Source organism: Salvelinus fontinalis, chromosome 9 (assembly GCF_029448725.1).
Source record: "Salvelinus fontinalis isolate EN_2023a chromosome 9, ASM2944872v1, whole genome shotgun sequence".
Lineage (NCBI taxonomy): Eukaryota > Metazoa > Chordata > Actinopteri > Salmoniformes > Salmonidae > Salvelinus > Salvelinus fontinalis.
This window is the reverse complement of record NC_074673.1, coordinates 29,161,925-29,185,445: the sequence shown is the minus strand read 5'-3', so window position 1 is coordinate 29,185,445 and position 23,521 is coordinate 29,161,925. Positions and strand designations below refer to the sequence as shown.

At 45.1% G+C, this 23,521-nt stretch overlaps 1 protein-coding gene across 4 annotated transcripts in view; it reads right to left on the bottom strand.

The window, feature by feature from the left end:
• LOC129862381 (FYVE, RhoGEF and PH domain-containing protein 4-like) overlaps positions 1–23,521 on the bottom strand; it is a 122,048-nt gene that overhangs the window by 14,073 nt on the left and 84,454 nt on the right. For 2 of the 4 annotated variants that reach the window (XM_055933986.1, XM_055933987.1), the window contains 2 exons: positions 22,896–23,051; positions 10,980–11,169 (listed from right to left, as the gene is read on the bottom strand). In XM_055933986.1, coding sequence (XP_055789961.1) covers positions 10,980–11,169; positions 22,896–23,051 — 346 coding nt within the window. Of the gene's footprint in view, positions 1–10,436; positions 10,907–10,979; positions 11,170–22,895; positions 23,052–23,521 lie in introns of those variants that run through there. The other 2 variants (XM_055933988.1, XM_055933989.1) reach the window with 2 other exon arrangements.

The following is a 23,521-nucleotide window of genomic DNA, read 5'->3' as shown; positions in this document are numbered from 1 at the left end:
CTACTTTCCAGCACTATCCAGCACTGTCCGCTACTTTCCAGCACTGTCCGCTACTTTCCAGCACTATCCAGCACTATCCAGCACTATCCAGCACTGTCCAGCACTATCCAGCACTGTCCGCCACTATCCAGCACTATCCAGCACTATCCAGCACTGTCCGCTACTTTCCAGCACTGTCCGCTACTTTCCAGCACTATCCAGCACTATCCAGCACTATCCAGCACTATCCAGCACTATCCAGCACTGTCCGCCACTATCCAGCACTATCCAGCACTATCCAGCACTATCCAGCACTGTCCGCCACTATCCAGCACTATCCAGCACTGTCCAGCACTATCCAGCACTGTCCGCCACTATCCAGCACTATCCAGCACTATCCAGCACTATCCAGCACTATCCAGCACTGTCCGCCACTGTCCGCCACTATCCAGCACTGTCCAGCACTATCCAGCACTGTCCGCCACTATCCAGCACTATCCAGCACTATCCAGCACTGTCCAGCACTGTCCGCCACTATCCAGCACTGTCCGCCACTATCCAGCACTATCCAGCACTATCCAGCACTGTCCAGCACTATCCAGCACTGTCCGCCACTATCCAGCACTGTCCAGCACTGTCCGCCACTGTCCGCCACTATCCAGCACTGTCCGCCACTGTCCGCCACTATCCAGCACTGTCCGCCACTGTCCACCACTATCCAGCACTGTCCAGCACTGTCCGCCACTGTCCGCCACTATCCAGCACTGTCCGCCACTGTCCACCACTGTCCACCACTATCCAGCACTGTCCGCCACTGTCCAGCACTGTCCAGCACTGTCCGCCACTGTCCAGCACTGTCCGCCACTGTCCAGCACTGTCCAGCACTGTCCGCCACTGTCCAGCACTGTCCAGCACTGTCCGCCATTATCCAGCACAGCTGTTGGCCTAAGAGCACATCCTATTTACTCTTAATACCATAATTTACTTAGGCCTATATTTTTCCTAAACACCAATGAATGCAACTGTTTTTAGTCTTTGCTGTAATAAAGGCTTAACAAAAAAACATTACAACAGACTCTCTAGTAAGCTGATCATTTATTTAGTGTTGTTTACATCGTTCCAAATGGTCAGAATAATATTTTGGTAATCTAACAGCACCTGTTTGGCGCACACAATATGCACTCAGCGCTTGCTCCTTACCTTATTTTTCTTGAACTCCACAACTAGTCAAATTTATTCCACACACCTGACTTCCCCTTTACCCCCTGAGCAACCAGTAAACATTCCCCCGTTTTGAGTTTATTTGTCAAGTCCTCTGCATTCATTTAGCTGTTTCTGTGTTCGGAGTTTGTTATAACCAGTTTATTGATGTGATTATGATATGCTATAGGTCAGGCCCTATTGGTCACGTGCATATGATGCATACATCAAATTCAATTTTATTTGTCACATGCGCCGAATACAACAGGTGTAGAACTTACAGTGAAATGCTTACTTACAAGCCCTTAACCAACGATGCAGTTTTAAGAAAATACCCCCAAAAATGTAATTAAGGAAAAAAAGAGCAGCAGTGAATAACAATAGCGGGGCTATATACAGGGGGTACCGGTACAGAGTCAATCTGTCAATGTGCAGGGGCACCAGTTTCGAGGTAATTGAGATAATTATGTACTGTACATACAGGTAGGGTTGTTGAAGTGGCTATGCAAAGATAATAACAGAGAGAAGTAGCAGCGTGTGTGTGTGTGTGGGGGGGGTGCAAATAATCTGGGTAGCCATTTGATTAGCTGTTCAGGAGTCTTATGGCTTGGGGGTAGAAGCTGTTTAGAAGCCTCTTGGACCTAGACTTGGCGCTCCGGTACTGCTTGCAGTGCGGTAGCAGAGAGAACAGTCTATGACTAGGGTGGCTGGAGTCTTTGATGAGTTTTAGGGCCTTCCTCTGACACCGCCTGGTATAGGTCCTGGATGGCAGGAAGCTTGGCCCCGGTGATGTACTGGGCCGTACGCACTACCTTGCAAGTCGGAGACCGAGGAGTTGCTATACCAGGCAGTGATGCATCCCATCAGGATGCTCTCAATGGTGCAGCTGTAAAATCTTTTGAGGACCCATGCCAAATCTTTTCAGTCTCCTGAGGGGGAGTAGGTTTTGTTGTGCCCTCTTCACGACTGTCTTGGTGTGCTTGGACCATTCTAGTTTGTTGTTGATGTGGACGCCAAGGAACTTCAACCTGCTCCCCTACCCGTCGATGAGTGCTCGGTGCTCTTTTTCCTGTAGTCCATAATCATCTCCTTTGTCTTGATCACGTTGAGGAAGAGGTTGTGGTCCTTTCACCACATGGTCAGGTCCATGACCTCCTCCCTATAGGCTGTCTCCTCGTTGTCAGTGATCAGGCCTAGCACTGTTGTGTCATCAGCAAACTTAATGATGGTGTTGGAGTTGTGCCTGGCCGTGCAGTCATGAGTGAACAGGGAGTACAGGAGGGGACTGAGCACGCACCCCTGAGGGGCCCTATGGTGGGGCACTATTTGAACGCTGAGCTGTAGTCAATGAATAGTATTCTCACATCGGTGTTCCTTTTGTCCAGGTGGGAAAGGGCAGTGTGGAGTGCAATAGAGATTGCATCATCTGTGGATCTGTTGGTGCAGTATGCAAATTGGAGTGGGTCTGGGGTTTCTGGGATAATGGTGTTGATGTGAGCCATGACCAGCCTTTCAAAGCATTTCATGGCTACAGACTTGAGTGCTACGGGTCGGTAGTCATTTAGGCAGGTTACCTTAGTGTTCTTGGGCACAGGGACTATGGTGGTCTGCTTGAAACATGTTGGTATTTCAGACTCGGACAGGTTGAAAATATCAGTGAAGACACTTGCCAGTTGGTCAGCGTATGCTCGGAGTACACGTCCTGGTAATCCATCTGGCCCAGCAGCCTTGTGAATGTTGACCTGTTTAAAGGTCTTACTCACATCGGCTGCGGAGAGCGTGATCACACAGTCATCCGGAACAGTTGATGCTCTCATGCATGTTTCAGTGTTACTTGCCTCGAAGCGAGCATAGAAGTTATTTAGCTTATCTGGTAGGCTTGTGTCATTGGGCAGCTCTCGGCTGTGCTTCCCTTTGTAGTCTGTAATAGTTTGACATGTGTCACGTAAAGAAAGCAAGGGTTGAGGGAACAGGGAATGTTTTTCCTAAACAAATTAGGGATTTCGGTAACAGAACTTTTCAGTCAGAAATGGCTGTAATTATGTTGCAGCTTCAGCAACACGGACAGAGCGATAAATACTGTTGATGTGTGGTGGTCGCTGCAGCAGGGAGGAGAGAGAGACAACGGGTGCTAGTCACAGTCACTCACTGTTCTTTTTCTTTTTTTTTAACACAGCAAGTCTGAGCCAGCCTGGCACAATCAAATCAATTGCTATCGGTCTCCCTCTAGTTATTTGTGTGTCTTAATTATTAATTGACGTAATCTTCCTGTCCGGTTTTGTGTCGGGGGGCTAGGTTCAGTGTGTTATATCTGGTGTAATTCTCCTGTCTTATCTGGTGTCCTACGTGAATTTAAGTATGCTCCCTCTCCCTTTCTGCCTCCCTTCCCGGAGGACCAGGACCATGCCTCAAGACTGTCTGGCCTGACGACTCCTGGCTGCCCACAGTCCACATGGTCGTGCTGCTGCTCCAGTTTCAACTGTTTTGCCTGCGGCTATGGAACCCTGACCCCCCCCCCCCCTCTCTCTCTCTCTATGAACGTTTGAACATCTTGAAGAACAAGAACAAAGCCATGTACTCTTATAATCTCCACCGGGCACAACCAGAAGAGGACTGGCCACCCCCTCAGAGCCCGGTTCCTCTCTAGGTTTTTCCCTAGGCTCCTGCCTTTCTAGGGAGTTTTTCCTAGCCACTGAGCTTCTACATTGGCATTGCTTGCTGTTTGGGGTTTTAGGCTGGGTTTCTGTAGGGTTTTATACAGTAAATAAATACATTTGATATGGTTTATTTGATTAAAACACATAGGATGTGTCTATATATGGTCTGCGACCGGGAGACCCATGAAGCGGCGCACAATTGGCCCAGCATCTTCCGGGTTAGGAGTCGCTCTAGCGGGCCGGGCGCATGCACGCTGACTTCGGTCACCAGTTGTACAGTGTTTCTTCAACACATTGGTGCGGCTCACTTCTGGGTTAAGCGAGCAGTGTGTCAAGAAGCAGTGCGGGAGTTGCAGTGGTGGGACAAGACTAACTACCAATTGGGGACAAAAAGGGCAAATTTCCCCCCCCAAAATGTAAAGAAAAAATGAAAAAGATTTGGAATTCATAACATATCATTCGAAATCCACAAATAAACATATAATACTAAATGGAGTTTCCCGGATTTACATCCAGAATAATAAGAAATGTTCTGAGACGAGGTTGCAGCATCCAGAATATTTTGGTGTCTCATTCATTTTGTTGGTTAAGACAGTTTTTTTTTTAGTTTTTTTATTTCACCTTTATTTAACCAGGTAGGCTAGTTGAGAACAAGTTCTCATTTGCAACTGCGACCTGGCCAAGATAAAGCATAGCAGTGTGAACAGACAACAACACAGAGTTACACATGGAGTAAACAATAAACAAGTCAATAACATGGTAGAAGAAAAAGAGAATCTATATACAATGTGTGCAAAAGGCATGAGGTAGGCAATAAATCGAATAATTACAATTTAGCAGATTAACACTGGAGTGATAAATCATCAGATGATCATGTGCAAGAAGAGATACTGGTGTGCAAAAGAGCAGAAAAGTAAATAAATAAAAGCAGTATGGGGGTGAGGTAGGTAAATTGGGTGGGTAGTTTACAGATGGACTATGTACAGCTGCAGCGATCGGTTAGCTGCTCGGATAGCAGATTTTTAAAGTTGTTGAGGGAGATAAAAGTCTCCAACTTCAGAGATTTTTGAGATTCGTTCCAGTCGCAGGCAGCAGAGAACTGGAAGGAAAGGCGTCCAAATGAGGTTTTGGCTTTAGGGATGATCAGTGAGATACACCTGCTGGAGCGCGTGCTACGGGTGGGTGTAGCCATCGTGACCAGTGAACTGAGATAAGGCGGCACTTTACCTAGCATAGCCTTGTAGATGACCTGGAGCCAGTGGGTCTGACGACGAACATGTAGCGAGGGCCAGCCGACTAGGGCATACAGGTCGCAGTGGTGGGTCGTATAAGGTGCTTTAGTAACAAAACGGATGGCACTGTGATAAACTGCATCCAGTTTGCTGAGTAGAGTATTGGAAGCTATTTTGTAGATGACATCGCCGAAGTCGAGGATCGGTAGGATAGTCAGTTTTACTAGGGTAAGTTTGGCGGCGTGAGTGAAGGAGGCTTTGTTGCGGAATAGAAAGCCGACTCTAGATTTGATTTTGGATTGGAGATGTTTGATATGAGTCTGGAAGGAGAGTTTGCAGTCTAGCCAGACACCTAGGTACTTATAGATGTCCACATATTCTAGGTCGGAACCGTCCAGGGTGGTGATGCTAGTCGGGCGTGCGGGTGCAGGCAGCGAACGGTTGAAAAGCATGCATTTGGTTTTACTAGTGTTTAAGAGCAGTTGGAGGCCACGGAAGGAGTGTTGTATGGCATTGAAGCTCGTTTGGAGGTTAGATAGCACAGTGTCCAGGGAAGGGCCGGAAGTATACAGAATGGTGTCGTCTGCGTAGAGGTGGATCAGGGAATCGCCCGCAGCAAGAGCAACATCATTGATGTATACAGAGAAAAGAGTCGGCCCGAGAATTGAACCCTGCATCCAGTTCTGCCTGCATCCATATTGGATCTAATATCTTTAGCGAATTGATGTTGATCATCTGTTGGTGTCTGCTTGATTTACAGCAGTGTTTCATTAGATTTAAAAGAGAAAGCATCAAGGTAATGAGTTCATGTTTTCATATGTTTTTGTGCCTTGGATTGAACACCGACATGACATGTACATTTTCTTTTCAATGTTACGCCTGTAATTTTAAAACAACAGAAGAGGCTTGAAGAAGCCTACTTGAACTTGAAGCTCAGAAATTCAAGTACTGGAATAAGCCTTCCTTGAAAATCAGACATTTCCTCAATTTGGTGCTTGAAAAGTCCTTGTATCTATTGTAGCCAATTTACAAGTTCTCCTGCTCCCTTATAATTATCCGTGATTTAATTTTTGATGCGTGTTTGTGAGCGATGTGGCTGGCCACTTTCATTTGTTTGGCTACTATTTTGCGGTAAAACCATGTGTGGTTATTATGAGGACCACAACATCTAATGTTGGCTTCACCTTGGCTTTCCATACAAATCCTTCCATTTGTATGGAAAGAAGGAACCTGGTTTTTGGTAACTTTCTCATTATAAAACAGCAACGGTGAGATTAACGATACCGCTATTCATGGTTTATTTTGTTTGCCTATGTTTTATTATGTGTGCCTGCATCAGCCACATAGGCTACAGAAAAATGGCCGTGCATGCATCCAAACTATTTAGTCAATGTCCACATTATTCTCACATATTTTAGAATGTAATAATAATTCTAATTACAAGGCCTTAATTTTTTTTTATTATTCTTAAAGTGATAATGGCCTACTTTTTCTTTTCCAGTTGTTGCATGCTTTTTGGTGGAGGGTGGTTCTATAAGTACAATGATATACATTTTACAATTTTATAACTTTGAGGTCCTTGAAAATTACAATTGAATGCTTGAAAAAGTCCCTGAAAGTCCTTGAATTTGACTTGCCAATGTCTGTATGAACCCTGCTGAAAGGATGTATAGTCCCAGACCTATGTTGTTGTGTAGGTGGAGTTATGGGCCAATTTGCATATATTCACTGTGGAACTGCATGAAAAACATTTTTTTTGTTGTTTCAAACCATTTTGACATTTTTATCCCAATGTCACACATTGGCCCCATTATTTATAGAAAGACGCACATTGGGAAAGGCCATTGAAACGCTTGAGTGAGGCAATATGTTTCACATATTCTCCTAATAAACTTGGCTTTAGATAATTCTGTTAACTTTCCAAAAGATGTACAGAAGACCAATTCACCTTAATGCACCTCAGTATGTATACAGTAGTATAATTATAACATTATACTGTGTTATACATTGTACAGTAGCCTACTTGGTGTGTGAACTGCTGACTGCTCTTAACGTGCAGATAAATGTTGACACATCAACCAGGATCAAGGGGCAGAGCAATTTGTGACTTGTTTTGGTAATCAGTGGCTGTTTTGGAGGGGGAGTTGTTTCACCTCTTTTCGGAGTCTATATAACCAGCTTCTCAGGCTCCATCTCAGTGTGCTTCATTCTATAGCCAGAGCAGGGTTTCCCAAAGTTGGTCCTGGGGCCACCCCCTGGGTGAACATTTGGTTTTTGCCCTAGCACTAGAAAGCTCATTCAAATAACCAACTCATCATCAAGCTTTGATTACTTGAATCAGCTGTGTAGTGCAGCATTTGGAACTGCAGATCTGTGGTCAACAATGCAGAGTTCATCTCAGCCCATGCTGCCCTTCAGTCCCTTGACTTTTTAGCCCTGATGGAGACATGGATCACTCCAGAAAACACCGCTACTCCAGCTGCTCTCTCTTCATCTGACTATGTTTTACTCTCATAGCCCGAGAGCATTTGGTCATCACGGTGGTGGTACAGGGCTACTCATTTCTCCTAAATTGAGATTCTCTTTTCTCCCTCTCTTACCTGTCCATCTCCTCATTTGAATTCCATGCTGTCACTGTCACTTGTCCACTCAAGCTTAACATTATTGTCATCTATGGCACACCAGGAACCCTTAGAGAGTTCCTCAATGAGCTTGACACCTTGATAAGCTCATTTCCTGACAATGGCTCACCGCTCTCCGTACATGGCGACTTCAACTTCTCAACGTCTGCCTTCGGTTCATTTCTGTCCAACTCTCTCTTTCCCCTCCTTGCCTCTTTTGACTTTACCCTTTCCCAATCCCTTCCAACTCACAAGACAGGCAATACGCTTGACCTCATCTTTACTAGAGACTGCTCGCCTACTAACCTCACTGCAACCCCCCCTCCAGATTTCCTTTTCTGTCTCCCTTTCCTTCAACCCTAACCTCTCAGCCCCTTCCCAGATGGTTATGCGTCGTCGCAATCTTTGCTCTCTCTCTCTCCTACTACTCTCTCCTCTTCTATCCTATCATCTCTTCCTTCTGCTAAATCCTTCTCCCTCCTGTCTCCTGATTCTGCCTCTCGACCCTACTCTCCTCCCTTTCTGAATCCTATGACTTGCACCGGCTCGCCCCTCCCATCCCCTCCTGCTCCGTGGCTGGGTGACTCAATGCGAGCTTACAGAATGAGGCTGCGGGCAACTGAGCGAAAATGGAAGAAAACTAAACTTCCGGAAGACATATCATCCTTTCACTCCCTCTTCTCTAACTTGAGTGTGCTGTCTCTGATCAACATTCTCGTTATCTCTCTCAGAACAATCTTCTTGACTCAAACCAGTCAGGCTTCAAGACGGGTCACTCAACCGAGACTGCTCTTCTCTGTGTCATGGAGGCTCTCCGCTCTGCCAAAGCGGCCTCTCTCTCTCCTCTGTTCTCATCATCCTAGATCTATCCATTGCCTTTGACACTGTGAACCATCAGAGCGTCTTCTCCACCCTCTCAGGGCTGAGCGTCTTAGGCTCTGCACACTCTTGGATTGCATCCTATCTGGCGGGCTGTTCCTACCAGGTAATGTGGAGAGGATCTATGTCTGCACATACTCTCACTACTAGTGTCCCTCAGGACTCAGTTCTAGACCATCTCCTCTTCTCTCTACACAGTCACTTGGCTCCATCATATCGTCACATGGTCTCTCCTATTATTGCTATGTGGATGACACTACTTTTCTCCTTCCCTACTTCTGACACCCGGGTAGCGGCATGCATCTCTGTGTACCTGGCAGATATCTGAACTTGGATGTCAGCCCACCACTTCAAGCCCAACCTTGACAAAAATGGAGCTGCTCTTCCTCCCGGGGGAGGCCTGCGCGCTCAATGACCTCTCCGTCACGGTTGACAACTCAACAGTGCCGCCCTCCCAGAGTGCAAAGAACCTTGGCGTGACCCTGGACAACACCCTGTCATTTTCTGCAAACATCAAAGCAGCGACTAGCTCCTGCAGGTTCATGCTCTACAACATCCATAGAGTATGACCCTACCTCACACAGGAAGCGGCGCAGGCACTTGTCCTCTCCTGTCAGGACTACTGAAACTCGCTGTTTGCTGAGCTCCCCGCTTGTGCCATCAAACCCCTGCAACTTATCCAGAACGCTGCAGCCCCCCTGGTTTTCAACCTTCCCAAGTTCTCTCATGTCACGCCGCTCCTCCTCACACTCCCTGGCTTCCAGTCGAAGCTCGCATCCACTACAAGACCATGGTACTTACCTACGGAACAGCAAGAGGAACTTCCCCGCCCTACCTCCAGGCTATGCTCAAACCCTACACCCCAACCCGAGCACTCTGTTCTGACACCTCAGGTCTCTTGGCCCTCCCACCCGTACAGGAGGGCAGCTCCCAATCAGCCCAGTCCAAGCACTTCTCTGTCCTGGCACCCCAATGGTGGAACTAGCTTCCCCCTGAAGTCAGGACAGCAGAGTCCCTGCCCATCTTCTGAACACATCTAAAACCCTACCTCTACAAACAGTACCCCCCCCCCCCCCTTCTAGCTCTGACTCTACTGATAGCTACTTTATTGAGGAAAAAATATACTTTCTATGCATGTGATATGTGGTTGTCCCACTTAGCTATCTTAAGATGATTGCACTAACTGTAAAATGCTCTGGATTAGAGTGTCTGCTAAAAGACTAAAATGTAAATGAACAGAGAGGCTTTATTGCTACATTAATAGCTTCGCATGCTGGATTTCCAGGTTTCCTCTCCTATGAATAACTACGCTAATTCTATTCTTTATAGGCTGTCCTTCTTCTGCTGAAAAAATGTCACTCTGAGGGTGAGCTTGTAGCTCCAGAGATCTTAGTTGGCCTGTAGAGGCCTCGGTTGGCAGTGCTGGATGGAGTGGGGTAATGATGCTGGCTCAATGCTGTTGGACTGCACTGCATAAGCGTTTCACACAAGGGCACCATTGTTTCTGCCTCTCAAGCGCTCACTAATGGGTCTCCTCACATGCTGCTAAAATCACCACTCAGACTTGTAACCAAGCAGGAATGAAATCAAAAACTTCTTAAAGTCATAGGAAAATAGATGAAGACAGATGACACAATAGATAGCTACAATGCGTATAATAAATTAGCTACAAGTGTTTGTTTATTGAAATCACAACTAATGCCGTTTGGAGAATGGCTGTGTTGCTGTAGAGGAAACACTTATCCTTGCCCTTGTGGGACAAATGACAATAGACAGATTCACATAGCCAAACCTTTTGATCAAGGAGCCAATCTAACAATCTGAGACAGGAATCGAAACATGATATAAAGTTTGTATTAAAATCCTACCTCTTTCTTCTAGACTTCATCCTACAGCAGTGAGCTCTCTCCCACAAGGGAGGGAGCTGATTTTCCGCTCTGTACAAATCTCTTTTCATCCTCCACTAACGCTTTGACTTGTGAAACACAAGCTGATCTCTAGTGCTCTCTCTGTCTAAAACATCCCTCTGAAGAAATATCAACAAAAAAGGGCTGAAAGTGACTTCTGTTTTTTTAGTTAATCTTCTAAATAGTAAGGGATATTAGGAAATATAAACTTTTCCGTTTGCATTAAGGTTTGACGTCACACTGATTACTACTCATGTCCGCCTGAATAAGGTATTTTGTTTATTACGATAAGGTGAAGTAAGTGATGTAAATAGATGCATCCATGTCGAATTACTCTCTCTTAGCAGTTAGTATACTCTTTTACACATTCACAAGAGCAAGAACACACAGAGGTAATCATTTCACACATATTTGAGTCAGGTCTGTATCTCGGTTAGGGTCTAATTGATCATTTTCTCCCCTACCCACTCTGTACTCCACTTTCTTCCCTGCTTGGTGCTATACCTGTTCTCCTCAAAGTGGTTGATGAGGTCCAAGACTTTGGAGGGTTTCTCCCGGCTCTTCCCCGTCACCGCCCCTTCTCCTCCCTCCTCCATGGTGGCTCTGAAGAGTCCTCTCTCCACGCGCCCCAGCGCCAGCAGGGGGCCAGCAGGCACCGTCACCTGGCTCTGGAGGTGCGTTGGCTTCGGAGGCACTGGGGGGGATGATGGGAGAAGGTCAAAGGTCAGCTGTCAGGGCTAGAGAGGTCAGTTGGTTTTTAGGTTGGTCACACAGGGGCCTCTCTATTAATGTACTAGAGATGGGATAGGAGCCCAATACACATCCCCCATCAGCATTGTACGGTATGTGGACTGTGTTTTGTGGAGTTTTGTGTTGTAATGTATACTTCCAACACAAGGTGGCAGCACAGGTTACTAAAAGCTAGTCTCGTTCTAGAGTGTATGTCTATAAGCCTGCAAAACATGGCTACTTCTCGGCATAACATTTAACACCCAGAATGAGATTAAAATGTAGCCATTACTATGGACTAGTAGTATCTTTATATGGCATGAACTATTCTATAACCCATAGAGGGATTGGTCAATAGACAGGTGTCATGTAGAGGAAAGTGTTGGGGAGAGCTCAACTAGTCATTTAACTATGTTTTGCAAGCGGTTGGTGGCAGTTTAACTAAATTCAAATAAAGTTTCTGCTTTCAGTTGTTAATTACGTGTTGCCATGTAGTGGTGTAGCTAACTACTGGAACTACACACCATACTTTGGCATAAAATAAATAAAATATGGGTAAGGGCAATAATTTCCTTTCTTTTTCGGCATCAGACCTGCCTAATTCTCACTTGAAAATTGTTTGTGTGTTTAATAAGCTAAATTACAAATGCTGTTCAAATATTACCCCAAAGTGATCTGTTCTTGCAATTTGCTAAAGCTCCCCTTTAAAACATACAGTTACTTTGAGAAAGTAGTTCACTACATCCAAACTACTTTCTGAAAAATTATCATGAGCTTAAATCTGAAATATCATAGACGACAAACCTCTTCCAGTGTGAAGTAATTGGTAGCTTGGTAAACTACACTGAGTGTACAAAACATTAAGAACACCATCTCTTTCCATGACCTAGACTGACCAGGTGAAAGCTTCCTCTTGAATTTGCAGACGTGTTGCTGTGCGTTTTGCTGCCAACCTTACTTTACTAGCTGACAACTTTACGTTTGTTTTTTTTCTTCTTTTTAATTAATTTTTATATTTTTAGTTTTTCCATCACAACTTTTTTCCCTCATTCAACTTTTTCACTCCGGACGCTTTATCTGGACATGGTTCGTCAGCACCTTCAACAGCCGAACCTAAGTAGTAACATTAACATGATGTCTTCTAATTGCAGTCGCTGTACTCATAATATACAGGAGAACGATCGCCTTATGGCGAGGATAGCTGTGCTGCAAGCCCAGCTTCAGACGCAATCGTTAGGCAAGGGTAATTTCAGTGTAGGAAAGGATGAAACAGCGTCTGTGCCACCAGTAAGTACAGATAGTAACGTTAGTATAAATCCCCCCGCACAGTCCCCGCAGCCGGACAACTTTCGCATGGCTTCTTGAGGGAAATGCTGTAGGAATGCTCAACTGGTGTCGCTCATTTAGCCGACAGAAACTTTCAACCGGTTTTCCCCATTAAGTAGCGAGTCGGAGTCTGAGGCCGAGTCTTCTCTTGTCTCTACTCCTCCCGTTACGGGGTCTGAGACGCCGAAGGCTCCCACCATTAGCTCTGACAAATTGAAAACCCTAGCCATTGGCGACTCCATTACCCGCAGTATTAGACTTAAAACGAATCACCCAGCGATCATACACTGTTTACCAGGGGGCAGGGCTACCGACGTTAAGGCTAATCTGAAGATGGTGCTGGCTAAAGCTAAAACTGGCGAGTGTAGAGAGTAGAGAGATATTGTTATCCACGTCGGCACCAACGATTTTAGGATGAAACAGTCAGAGGTCACCAAGCGCAACATAGCTTCAGCATGTAAATCAGCTAGAAAGATGTGTCGGCATCGAGTAATTGTCTCTGGCCCCCTCCCAGTTAGGGGGAGTGACGAGCTCTACAGCAGAGTCTCACAACTCAATCGCTGGTTGAAAACTGTTTTCTGCCCCTCCCAAAAGATAGAATTTGTAGATAATTGGCCCTCTTTCTGGGACTCACCCACAAACAGGACCAAGCCTGACCTGCTGAGGAGTGACGGACTCCATCCTAGCTGGAGGGGTGCTCTCATCTTATCTACCAACATAGACAGGGCTCTAACTCCTCTAGCTCCACAATGAAATAGGGTGCAGGCCAGGCAGCAGGCTGTTAGCCAACCTGCCAGCTTAGTGGAGTCTGCCACTAGCATAGTCAGTGTAGTCAGCTCAGCCATCCCCATTGAGACTGTGTCTGTGCCTCGACCTAGGTTGGGCAAAACTAAACATGGCGGTGTTTGCCTTAGCAATCTCATTAGGATAAAGACCTCCTCCATTCCTGCCATTATTGAAAGAGATCGTGATACCTCACATCTCAAAATAGGGTTACTTAATGTTAGATCCCTCACTTCAAAGGCAGTTATAGTCAATGAACTAATCACTGATCATAATCTTGATGTGATTGGCCTGACTGAAACATGGCTTAAGCCTGATGAATTTACTGTGTTAAATGACGCCTCTCCTCCTGGTTACACTAGTGACCAAATCCCCTGTGCATCCCGCAAAGGCGGAGGTGTTGCTAACATTTACGATAGCAAATTTCAATTTACAAAAAAAAAATATGACGTTTTCGTCTTTTGAGCTTCTAGTCATGAAATCTATGCAGCCTACTCAATCACTTTTTATAGCTACTGTTTACAGGCCTCCTGGGCGTTCCTGGGCGTTTACAGGCGTTCCTCTCTGAGTTCCCTGAATTCCTATCGGACATTGTAGTCATAGCAGATCATATTCTAATTTTTGGTGATTTTAATATTCATATGGAGAAGTCCACAGACCCACTCCAAAAGGCTTTCGGAGCCATCATCGACTCAGTGGGTTTTGTCCAACATGTCTCTGGACCTACTCACTGCCACAGTCATACTCTGGACCTAGTTTTGTCCCATGGAATAAATGTTGTAGATCTTAATGTTTTTCCTCATAATCCTGGACAATCGGACCACCATTTTATTACGTTTGCAATCGCAACAAATAATCTGCTCAGACCCCAACCAAGGAGCATCAAAAGTCGTGCTATAAATTCTCAGACAACACAAAAATTCCTTGATGCCCTTCCAGACTCCTTCTGCCTACCCAAGGACGTCAGAGGACAAAAATCAGTTAACCACCTAACTGAGGAACTCAATTTAACCTTGCGCAATACCCTAGATGCAGTTGCACCCCTAAAAACGAAAAACATTTGTCATAAGAAACTAGCTCCCTGGTATACAGAAAATACCCAAGCTCTGAAGCAAGCTTCCAGAAAATTGGAACGGAAATGGCGCCACACCAAACTGGAAGTCTTCCGACTAGCTTGGAAAGACAGTACCGTGCAGTATCGAAGAGCCCTCACTGCTGCTCGATCATCCTACTTTTCCAACTTAATTGAGGAAAATAAGAACAATCCAACATTTATTTTTGATACTGTTGCAAAGCTAACTAAAAAGCAGCATTCCCCAAGAGAGGATGGCTTTCACTTCAGCAGTAATAAATTCATGAACTTCTTTGAGGAAAAGATCATGATCATTAGAAAGCAAATTACGGACTCCTCTTTAAATCTGCGTATTCCTCCAGGGCTTAGCTGTCCTGGATCTACACAGCTCTGCCAGGGCCTGGGATCGGGAGAGACACTTAAGTGTTTTAGTACTATATAACTTGACACAATGATGAAAATAATCATGGCCTCTAAACCTTCAAGCTGCATACTGGATCCTATTACAACTAAACTACTGAAAGAGCTGCTTCATGTGCTTGGCCCTCCTATGTTGAACATAATAAACGGCTCTCTATCCACCGGATGTGTACCAAACTCACTAAAAGTGGCAGTAATAAAGCCTCTCTTGAAAAAGCCAAACCTTGACCCGGAAAATATAAAAAACTATCGGCCTATATCGAATCTTCCATTCCTCTCCAAATTTTTTGAAAAAGCTGTTGCGCAGCAACTCACTGCCTTCCTGAAGACAAACAATGTATACGAAATGCTTCAGTCTGGTTTTAGACCCCATCATAGCACTGAGACTGCACTTGTGAAGGTGGTAAATTACCTTTTAATGGCGTCAGACCGAGGCTCTGCATCTGTCCTCGTGCTACTAGACCTTAGTGCTGCCTTTGACACCATCGATCACCACATTCTTTTGGAGAGACTGGAAACCCAAATTGGCCTACACGGACAAGTTCTGGCCTGGTTTAGATCTTATCTGTCGAAAAGATATCAGTTTATCTCTGTGAATGGTTTGTCCTCTGACAAATCAACTGTACATTTCTGTGTTCCTCAAGGTTCCGTTTTAGGACCACTATTGTTTTCACTATATATTTTACCTCTTGGGGATGTTAATCGAAAACATAATGTTAACTTTCACTGCTATGCAGGATGACACACAGCTGTACATTTCAATGAAACATGGTGAAGCCCCAAAATTGCCCTCGTTAGAAGCCTGTGTTTCAGACATAAGGAAGTAGATGGCTGAAAACTTTCTACTTTTAAACTCGGACAAAACAGAGATGCTTGTTCTAGGTCCCAAGAAACAAAGAGATCTTCTGTTAAATCTGACAATTAATCTTGATGGTTGTAAAGTCGTCTCAAATAAAACTGTGAAGGACCTCGGCGTTACTCTTGACCCTGATCTCTCTTTTGACGAACATATCAAGACTGTTTCAAGGACAGCTTTTTTCCATCTACGTAACATTGCAAAAATCAGACATTTTCTGGCCAAAAATGACGCCGAAAAATGAATCCATGCATTTGTTACTTCTAGGTTAGACTACTGCAATGCTCTACTTTCCGGCTACCCGGATAAAGCACTAAATAAACTTCAGTTAGTGCTAAATACGGCTGCTAGAATTCTGACTAGAACCAAGAAATTTGACATATTACTCCAGTGCTAGCTTCCCTACACAGGCTTCCTGTTAAGGCAAGGGCTGATTTCAAGGTTTTACTGTTAACCTATAAAGCGTTACATGGGCTTGCTCCTACCTATCTTTCCGAGTTGGTCCTGCCGTACATACCTACACGTACGCTACGGTTACAAGACGCAGGCCTCCTAATTGTCCCTAGAATTTCTAAGCAAACAGCTGGAGGCAGGGCTTTCTCCTATAAATCTCCATTTTTATGGAACGGTCTGCCTACCCATGTTAGAGACGCAGACTCGGTCTCAACCTTTAAGTCTTTACTGAAGACTTATCTCTTCAGTAGGTCATATGATTGAGTGTAGTCTGGCCCAGGAGTGTGAAGGTGAACGGAAAGGCTCTGGAGCAACGAACCGCCCTTGCTGTCTCTGCCTGGTCGGTTCCCCTCTCTCCACTGGGATTCTCTGCCTCTAACCCTATTACAGGGGCTGAGTCACTGGCTTACTGGTGCTGTTTCATGCCATCCCTAGGAGGGGTGCGTCACTTGAGTGGGTTGAGTTACTGACGTGATCTTCCTGTCTGGGTTGGCGCCCCCCCCCCATGGTTTGTGCTGTGGTGGAGATCTTTGTGGGCTATACTCGGCCTTGTCTCAGGATTGTAAGTTGGTGGTTGAAGATATCCCTCTAGTGGTGCGGGGGCTGTGCTTTGGCAAAGTGGGTGGGGTTATATCCTTCCTGTTTGGCCCTGTCCGGGGGTATCATCGGATGGGGCCACAGTGTCTCCTGACCCCTCCTGTCTCAGCCTCCAGTATTTATGCTGCAGTAGTTTATGTGTCGGGGGGCTAGGGTCAGATGGTTATATCTGGAGTACTTTCCTGTCTTATCCAGTGTCCTGTGTGAATTTAAGTATGCTCTCTCTAATTCTCTCCTTCTCTCTTTCTTTCTCTCTCTCTGAGAACCTGAGCCCTAGGACCATACGTCAGGACTACGGGGCATGATGACTCCTTGCTGTCCCCAGTCCACCTGGCCTTGCTGCTGTTCCAGTTTCAACTGTTCTGCCTGCGGTTATGGAACCCCTACCTGTCCCAGACCTGCTGCTTTCAACTCTTAATGATCGGCTATGAAAAGCCAACTGACATTTATTCCTGATTATTATTTGACCATGCTTGTCATTTATGAACATTTTGAAAATCTTGGCTCTCTCTAATTCTCTCCTTCTCTCTTTCTTTCTCTCTCTCGGAGGACCTGAGCCCTAGGACCATACGTCAGGACTACCGGGCATGATGACTCCTTGCTGTCCCCAGTCCACCTGGCCTTGCTGCTATTCCAGTTTCAACTGTTCTGCCTGCGGTTATGGAACCCCTACCTGTCCCAGACCTGCTGTTTTCAACTCTTAATGATCGGCTATGAAAAGCCAACTGACATTTATTCCTGATTATTATTTGACCATGCTTGTCATTTATGAACATTTTGAAAATCTTGGCTCTCTCTAATTCTCTCCTTCTCTCTTTCTTTCTCTCTCTCGGAGGACCTGAGCCCTAGGACCATACGTCAGGACTACCGGGCATGATGACTCCTTGCTGTCCCCAGTCCACCTGGCCTTGCTGCTATTCCAGTTTCAACTGTTCTGCCTGCGGTTATGGAACCCCTACCTGTCCCAGACCTGCTGTTTTCAACTCTTAATGATCGGCTATGAAAAGCCAACTGACATTTATTCCTGATTATTATTTGACCATGCTTGTCACTTATGAACATTTTGAACATCTTGGCTATGTTCTGTTATAATCTCCACCCGGCACAGCCAGAAGAGGACTGGCCACCCCTCATAGCCTGGTTCCTCTCTAGGTTTCTTCCTAGGTTTTGGCCTTTCTAGGGAGTTTTTCCTAGCCACCGTGCTTCTACACCTGCATTGCTTGCTGTTTGGGGTTTTAGGCTGGGTTTCTGTACAGCACTTCGAGATATTAGCTGATGTACGAAGGGCTATATAAAATAAACCTGATTTGTTTTGATTTGATCCCTTATGTCACTTGTTAAATCCACTTCAAATCAGTGTAGATAAAGGGGAGGAGACAGGTTAAATAAGGATTTTTAAGCCTTGAGACAATTGAGACATGGATTGCGTGTGTGCCACTCAAAGTGTGAATGGTCAAGACAAAACATTTAAGTGTCTTTGAACAGAGTATGGAAGTAGGTGCCAGGCAAACCGGTTTGTGTCAAGAACTGCAATGCTGCTGGGTTTTTCACCCTCAACAGTTTCCTGTGTGTATCAAGATTGTTCCACCACCCTTGTCTCCCGGGTAGCACAGTGGTCTAAGGCTCTGGGTTCGAGCCCAGGCTCTGTCACAGCTGGCCACGACCGGGAGGCCCATGGGGCCGCGCACAATTGGCCTAGCGTCGTCCGGGTTAGGGGAGGGTATGGCCGGCAGGGATTTCCTTGTCTCATCGCGCACTAGCGACTCCTGTGGCGGGCCGGGCGCACTGCACGCTGACCAGGTCGCTAGGTGTACGGTGTTTCCTCCGACACATTGGTGCGGCTGGCTTCCGGGTTGGATGCGCGCTGTGTTAAAAAGTAGTGTGGCTTGGTTGGGTTGTGTTTCGGAGGACACATGGCTCGACCTTCGCCTCTCCCGAGCCCGTACGTATGGGAGTTGTAGCGATGAGACAAGACAGTAACTACTAACAATTGGATACCACGAAATTGGGGAGAGAAAATATAATAATACATGTTCCACCACCCAAAGGACATCCAGCCAACTTGACAACTGTGGGAAGCACTGGAGTCAACATTGGCCATCATCCCTGTGGAACGCTTTCAACACCTTGTAGAGGCCATGTCCCCAACGAATTAAGGATGTTCCGAGGGCAAAAGGGGGTGCAACTCAATATTAGGAAGGTGTTCCTAATGTTTTGTATACTCAGTGTATATTTTCAGAGTATCTTCCCAAACACTGGTAGAGTTGTCCTTCTTATCTCTAGAGAATGATTTAATGTGTTCAAATAAAAGAGGGATGCAACATCACTAAAGTCAAGGTTTCACCACTGTGTCACACCGTGTCTGGTTCCATTACTCGCTCGTCCGTGTGGCGAGAGCTGTTTTGTCATGTATGTTCTGAGTCACGTGTGAGTACTTATCTAGATGTAAACGAGTGTCAGTATGTCTGAACAGCAGTGCTCTCAGCGCTCTGTTGTCTGTGTGGCTCAGTTGGTACGGGTATGGTAAAAGACTGACAGCAGGGTTGGCGTCATTTCCAAATTCATTTGAAATTCCAATTCAATTCTTGAAATCACTCACGAAGTGAAGAATTTACGTTGAATTAAATTAAATGTAACAATCTTCAAGTTATGGAATTGGAATTAGACTGTTTTGACTTTTTGCATTGGAATTGAATTGGAATGACCAGTTAATGGAAGTAATGCACATAGTATAAAACATTTAGTGCACAATATGTTTTGAATCATGTCAACCTGTATTCCTATATTTCCAGTATAGCTAGGCTGTCTGAACATGATCAGCCTGAAAGCCTGAGGGTTTCACATTCTAATTGGAATTTGCTACTCTTCCTGGGTTCCACACAAAACATGAAACATTACATATTACAGAACATTAATAGACAAGAACAGCTCAAGGACAGAACTATATACATTTAACAACCTCACCCATAGCCTACAAATCAATACATACAGTCGTGGCCAAAAGTTGAGAATGACAAAAATATAAATTTTCACAGTCTGCTGCCTCAGATTGTATGATGGCAATTTGCATATACTCCAGAATGTTATGAAGAGTGATCAGATGAATTGCAATTAATTGCAAAGTCCCTCTTTGCCATGCAAATGACCTGAATCCCCAAAAAACATTTCCACTGCATTTCAGCCTTGCCACAAAAGGACCAGCTGATATCATGTCAGTGATTCTCTCGTTAACACAGGTGTGAGTGTTGACGAGGACAAGGCTGGAGATCACTCTGTCATGCTGATTGAGTTCGAATAACAGACTGGAAGCTTCAAAAGGAGTGTGGTGCTTGGAATCATTGTTCTTCCTCTGTCAGCCATGGTTACCTGCAAGGAAACACGTGCCGTCATCATTGCTTTGCACAAAAAGGGCTTCACAGGCAAGGATATTGCTGCCAGTAAGATTGCACCTAAATCAACCATTTATCGGCTCATCAAGAACTTCAAGGAGCGGTTCAATTGTTGTGAAGAAGGCTTCAGGGTGCCCAAGAAAGTCCAGCAAGTGCCAGGACTGTCTCCTAAAGTTGATTCAGCTGCGGGGCACCACCAGTACAGAGCTTGCTCAGGAATGGCAGCAGGCAGGTGTGGGTGCATCTGCACGCACAGTGAGGCGAAGACTTTTCGAGGATGGCCTGGTGTCAAGAAGGGCAGCAAAGAAGCCACTTCGCTCCAGGAAAAACATCAGGGACAGACTGATATTCTGCAAAAGTTACAGGGATTGGACTGCTGAGGACTGGGGTAAAGTCATTTTCTCTGATGAATCACCTTTCCAACTGTTTGGGGCATCCAGAAAAAAAGCTTGTCCGGAGAAGACAAGGTGAGAGCTACCATCAGGCCTGTGTTATACCAACAGTAAAGCATCCTGAGACCATTCATGTGTGGGGTTTGGTGACGAACAGTTTGGTGAACAGTTTGGTGACGAACAATGCCTTTTCCAGCATGATGGAGCACCTTGCCATAAGGCAAAAGTGATAACTAAGTGGCTCGGGGAACAAAACATCGATATTTTGGGTCCATGGCCAGGAAACTTCCCAGACCTTAATCCCATTGAGAACTTGTGGTCAAGAGGCGGGTGGACAAACAAAAACCCTGATAAACTCCAAGCATTGATTATGCAAGAATGGGCTGCCATCAGTCAGGATGTGGCCCAGAAGTTAATTGACAGCATGCCAGGGCGGATTGCAGAGGTCTTAAAAAAGAAGGGTCAACACTGCAAATATTGACTCTTTGCATCAACTTCATGTAATTGTCAATCAAATCAAATTTCAAATCAAATTTATTTATATAGCCCTTCGTACATCAGCTGATATCTCAAAGTGCTGTACAGAAACCCAGCCTAAAACCCCAAACAGCAAGCAATGCAGGTGTAGAAGCACGGTGGCTAGGAAAAACTCCCTAGAAAGGCCAGAATCTAGGAAGAAACATAGAGAGGAACCAGGCTATGAAGGGTGGCCAGTCCTCTTCTGGCTGTGCCGGGTGGAGATTATAACAGAACATGGCCAAGATGTTCAAATGTTCAAAAATGACCAGCATGGTCAAATAATAATAATCACAGTAGTTGTCGAGGGTGCAGCAAGTCAGCACCTCAGGAGTAAATGTCAGTTGGCTTTTCATAGCCGATCATTAAGAGTATCTCTACCGCTCCTGCGGTCTCTAGAGAGTTGAAAACAGCAGGTCTGGGACAGGTAGCACGTCCGGTGAACAGGTCAGGGTTCCATAGCCGCAGGCAGAATAGTCAATAAAAGCCATTGACATGTATGAAATGCTTGTAATCATACTTCAGTATTCCATAGTAACATCTGACAAAAATATCTAAAGACACTGAAGCGGCAAACTTTGTGGAAATTCATATTTGTGTCATTCTCAAAACTTTTGGCCATGACTGAACACATAAACTATCTAGGCCAAATAGGGGAGAGGCGTTGTGCCGTGAGGTGTTGCTTTATCTGTTTTTTTAAACCAGGTTTGCTGTTCATTTGAGCAATATGAGATGGAAGGCAGTTCCATGCAATAATGGCTCTATTTAATACTATATGCTTTCTTTGGTCTTTGTTCTGGATTTGGGGACTGTGAAAAGACCCCTGGTGGCATGTCTGGTGGGATAGTGTGTGTGGCAGAGCTGTGCGTAAATTGACTATGCAAACAATTTGGAATTTCCAACACATTAATGTTTATAACTCAAGAAGTGATGCAGGTCAGTCTTTCCTCAACTCTTAGCCAAGAGAGACAGGTATACAGAGTATTTATATGAGCCCTCTGATTACAATGAAGAGCAAGCTGTGCCGCTCTGTTCTGGGCCAGCTGCAGCTTAACTAGGTCTTTCTTTGCAGAACTTTACCATATGAAGACTGGACATTAAGATAAGATAAAACTAGACTGCAGGCCATGCAGGCTCTATGGAGTGTAGTGTCAAAAAAGCAGAGCATCTCTTTATTATGGACAGACCTCTCCCCATCTTTACAACCATTGAATTTATGTTTTGACCATGACAGTTTACAAACATTAGTTTTCTAAATGACAGGTTATGGTTAATAATATCAAAGACTGCACTGAAATCTAAGAGTATAGCTCCCACAATCGTCTTTTTATCAATTTCTTTCAACCAATTATCAGTAATTTGTGTCAGTGCAGTACATGTTGAGTGCCCTTCTCTACAAGCATGCTGAAAGTCTGTTGTCAATTTGTTTACAGAGAAATAGTATTTGTATTTTGTATTTGGTCAAACAATTTCTTTCCGAACAGTTGGCTAAGAGCTGGAAACAAGCTGACAGATATGCTGATAGAACCAGTAAAGACCGCTTTCCCTCCAGGTCTGAGAACTAACACCTTCCTCTAGACTCAGATTAAAGATATGACATGGGAATTGAAAGGCTGGAATTTAGCTAACATTGGAATTCAGAGGAATTGATTTATATTTGAATTCTAAGACTGACCTGGAATTTGAATGAAATTAAACGGAATTTACAGGGAGAGAGAATTGAATTTGTGGAATTGACCCAACCCTGGTTGGTACTAACAACACCAGGGTCATCGGTTCAATTACAACTGGGGCCACATATTCTAAAGTGTATGAACTCACTATTGTAAGTCGCTTTCGATAAAAATGTCTGCTAAATGTCATATTAAACAGCATTCTTATCAGTACCTTGTGGTTTGGGCTGCAGTAAGGGCCTGCTGGCCAAGCCTCTTCCATTGACACCCCTCCTGCTCTTCTCACTGGGACTCTTCCCACACAGACCTGTCCGACTGACTCTCGCACTGCGTGGGCCGCTGCCGTGTTCACTGGGCCTGCTGCTTAGAGCTGGAACAGAGAGAGAGAGAGCGTGAAGGAGAGCAGGAGAGAGCGAAAGAGGAATGATTATATTCCAAACTCTCAACAACACTAATTTGGCCACAGAGTGTTGCGTATGAGCAGATTAAGTGTTGCTCCAGCTAATCCTCACAGAATATCCCTCACTGCCCCTTGCTTGCAATGATTGTATTCCACTTCACTCCACTCTCCTCCATCATTTGACAATTCATTTGGCCGTTTGGCCCATGGCTGCAGGTACAAAAACACATATTACACAAATGGGCGGAAGCAAAACATTGGAGTCTCCATCTAGTTCATTATCAGCAGCACTGAGCCTAGTCTAACCAGCTGGTGGCCGATGGTCCAGCTTCACTCCAGTGTGTTTAACTGACAGACAGAGAGACAGATAGGATGACAGGGCTGTTGACAACAAGGACCTGTTGACAGCAAGGCTACCACCCCATAGGCTGCTCTACACA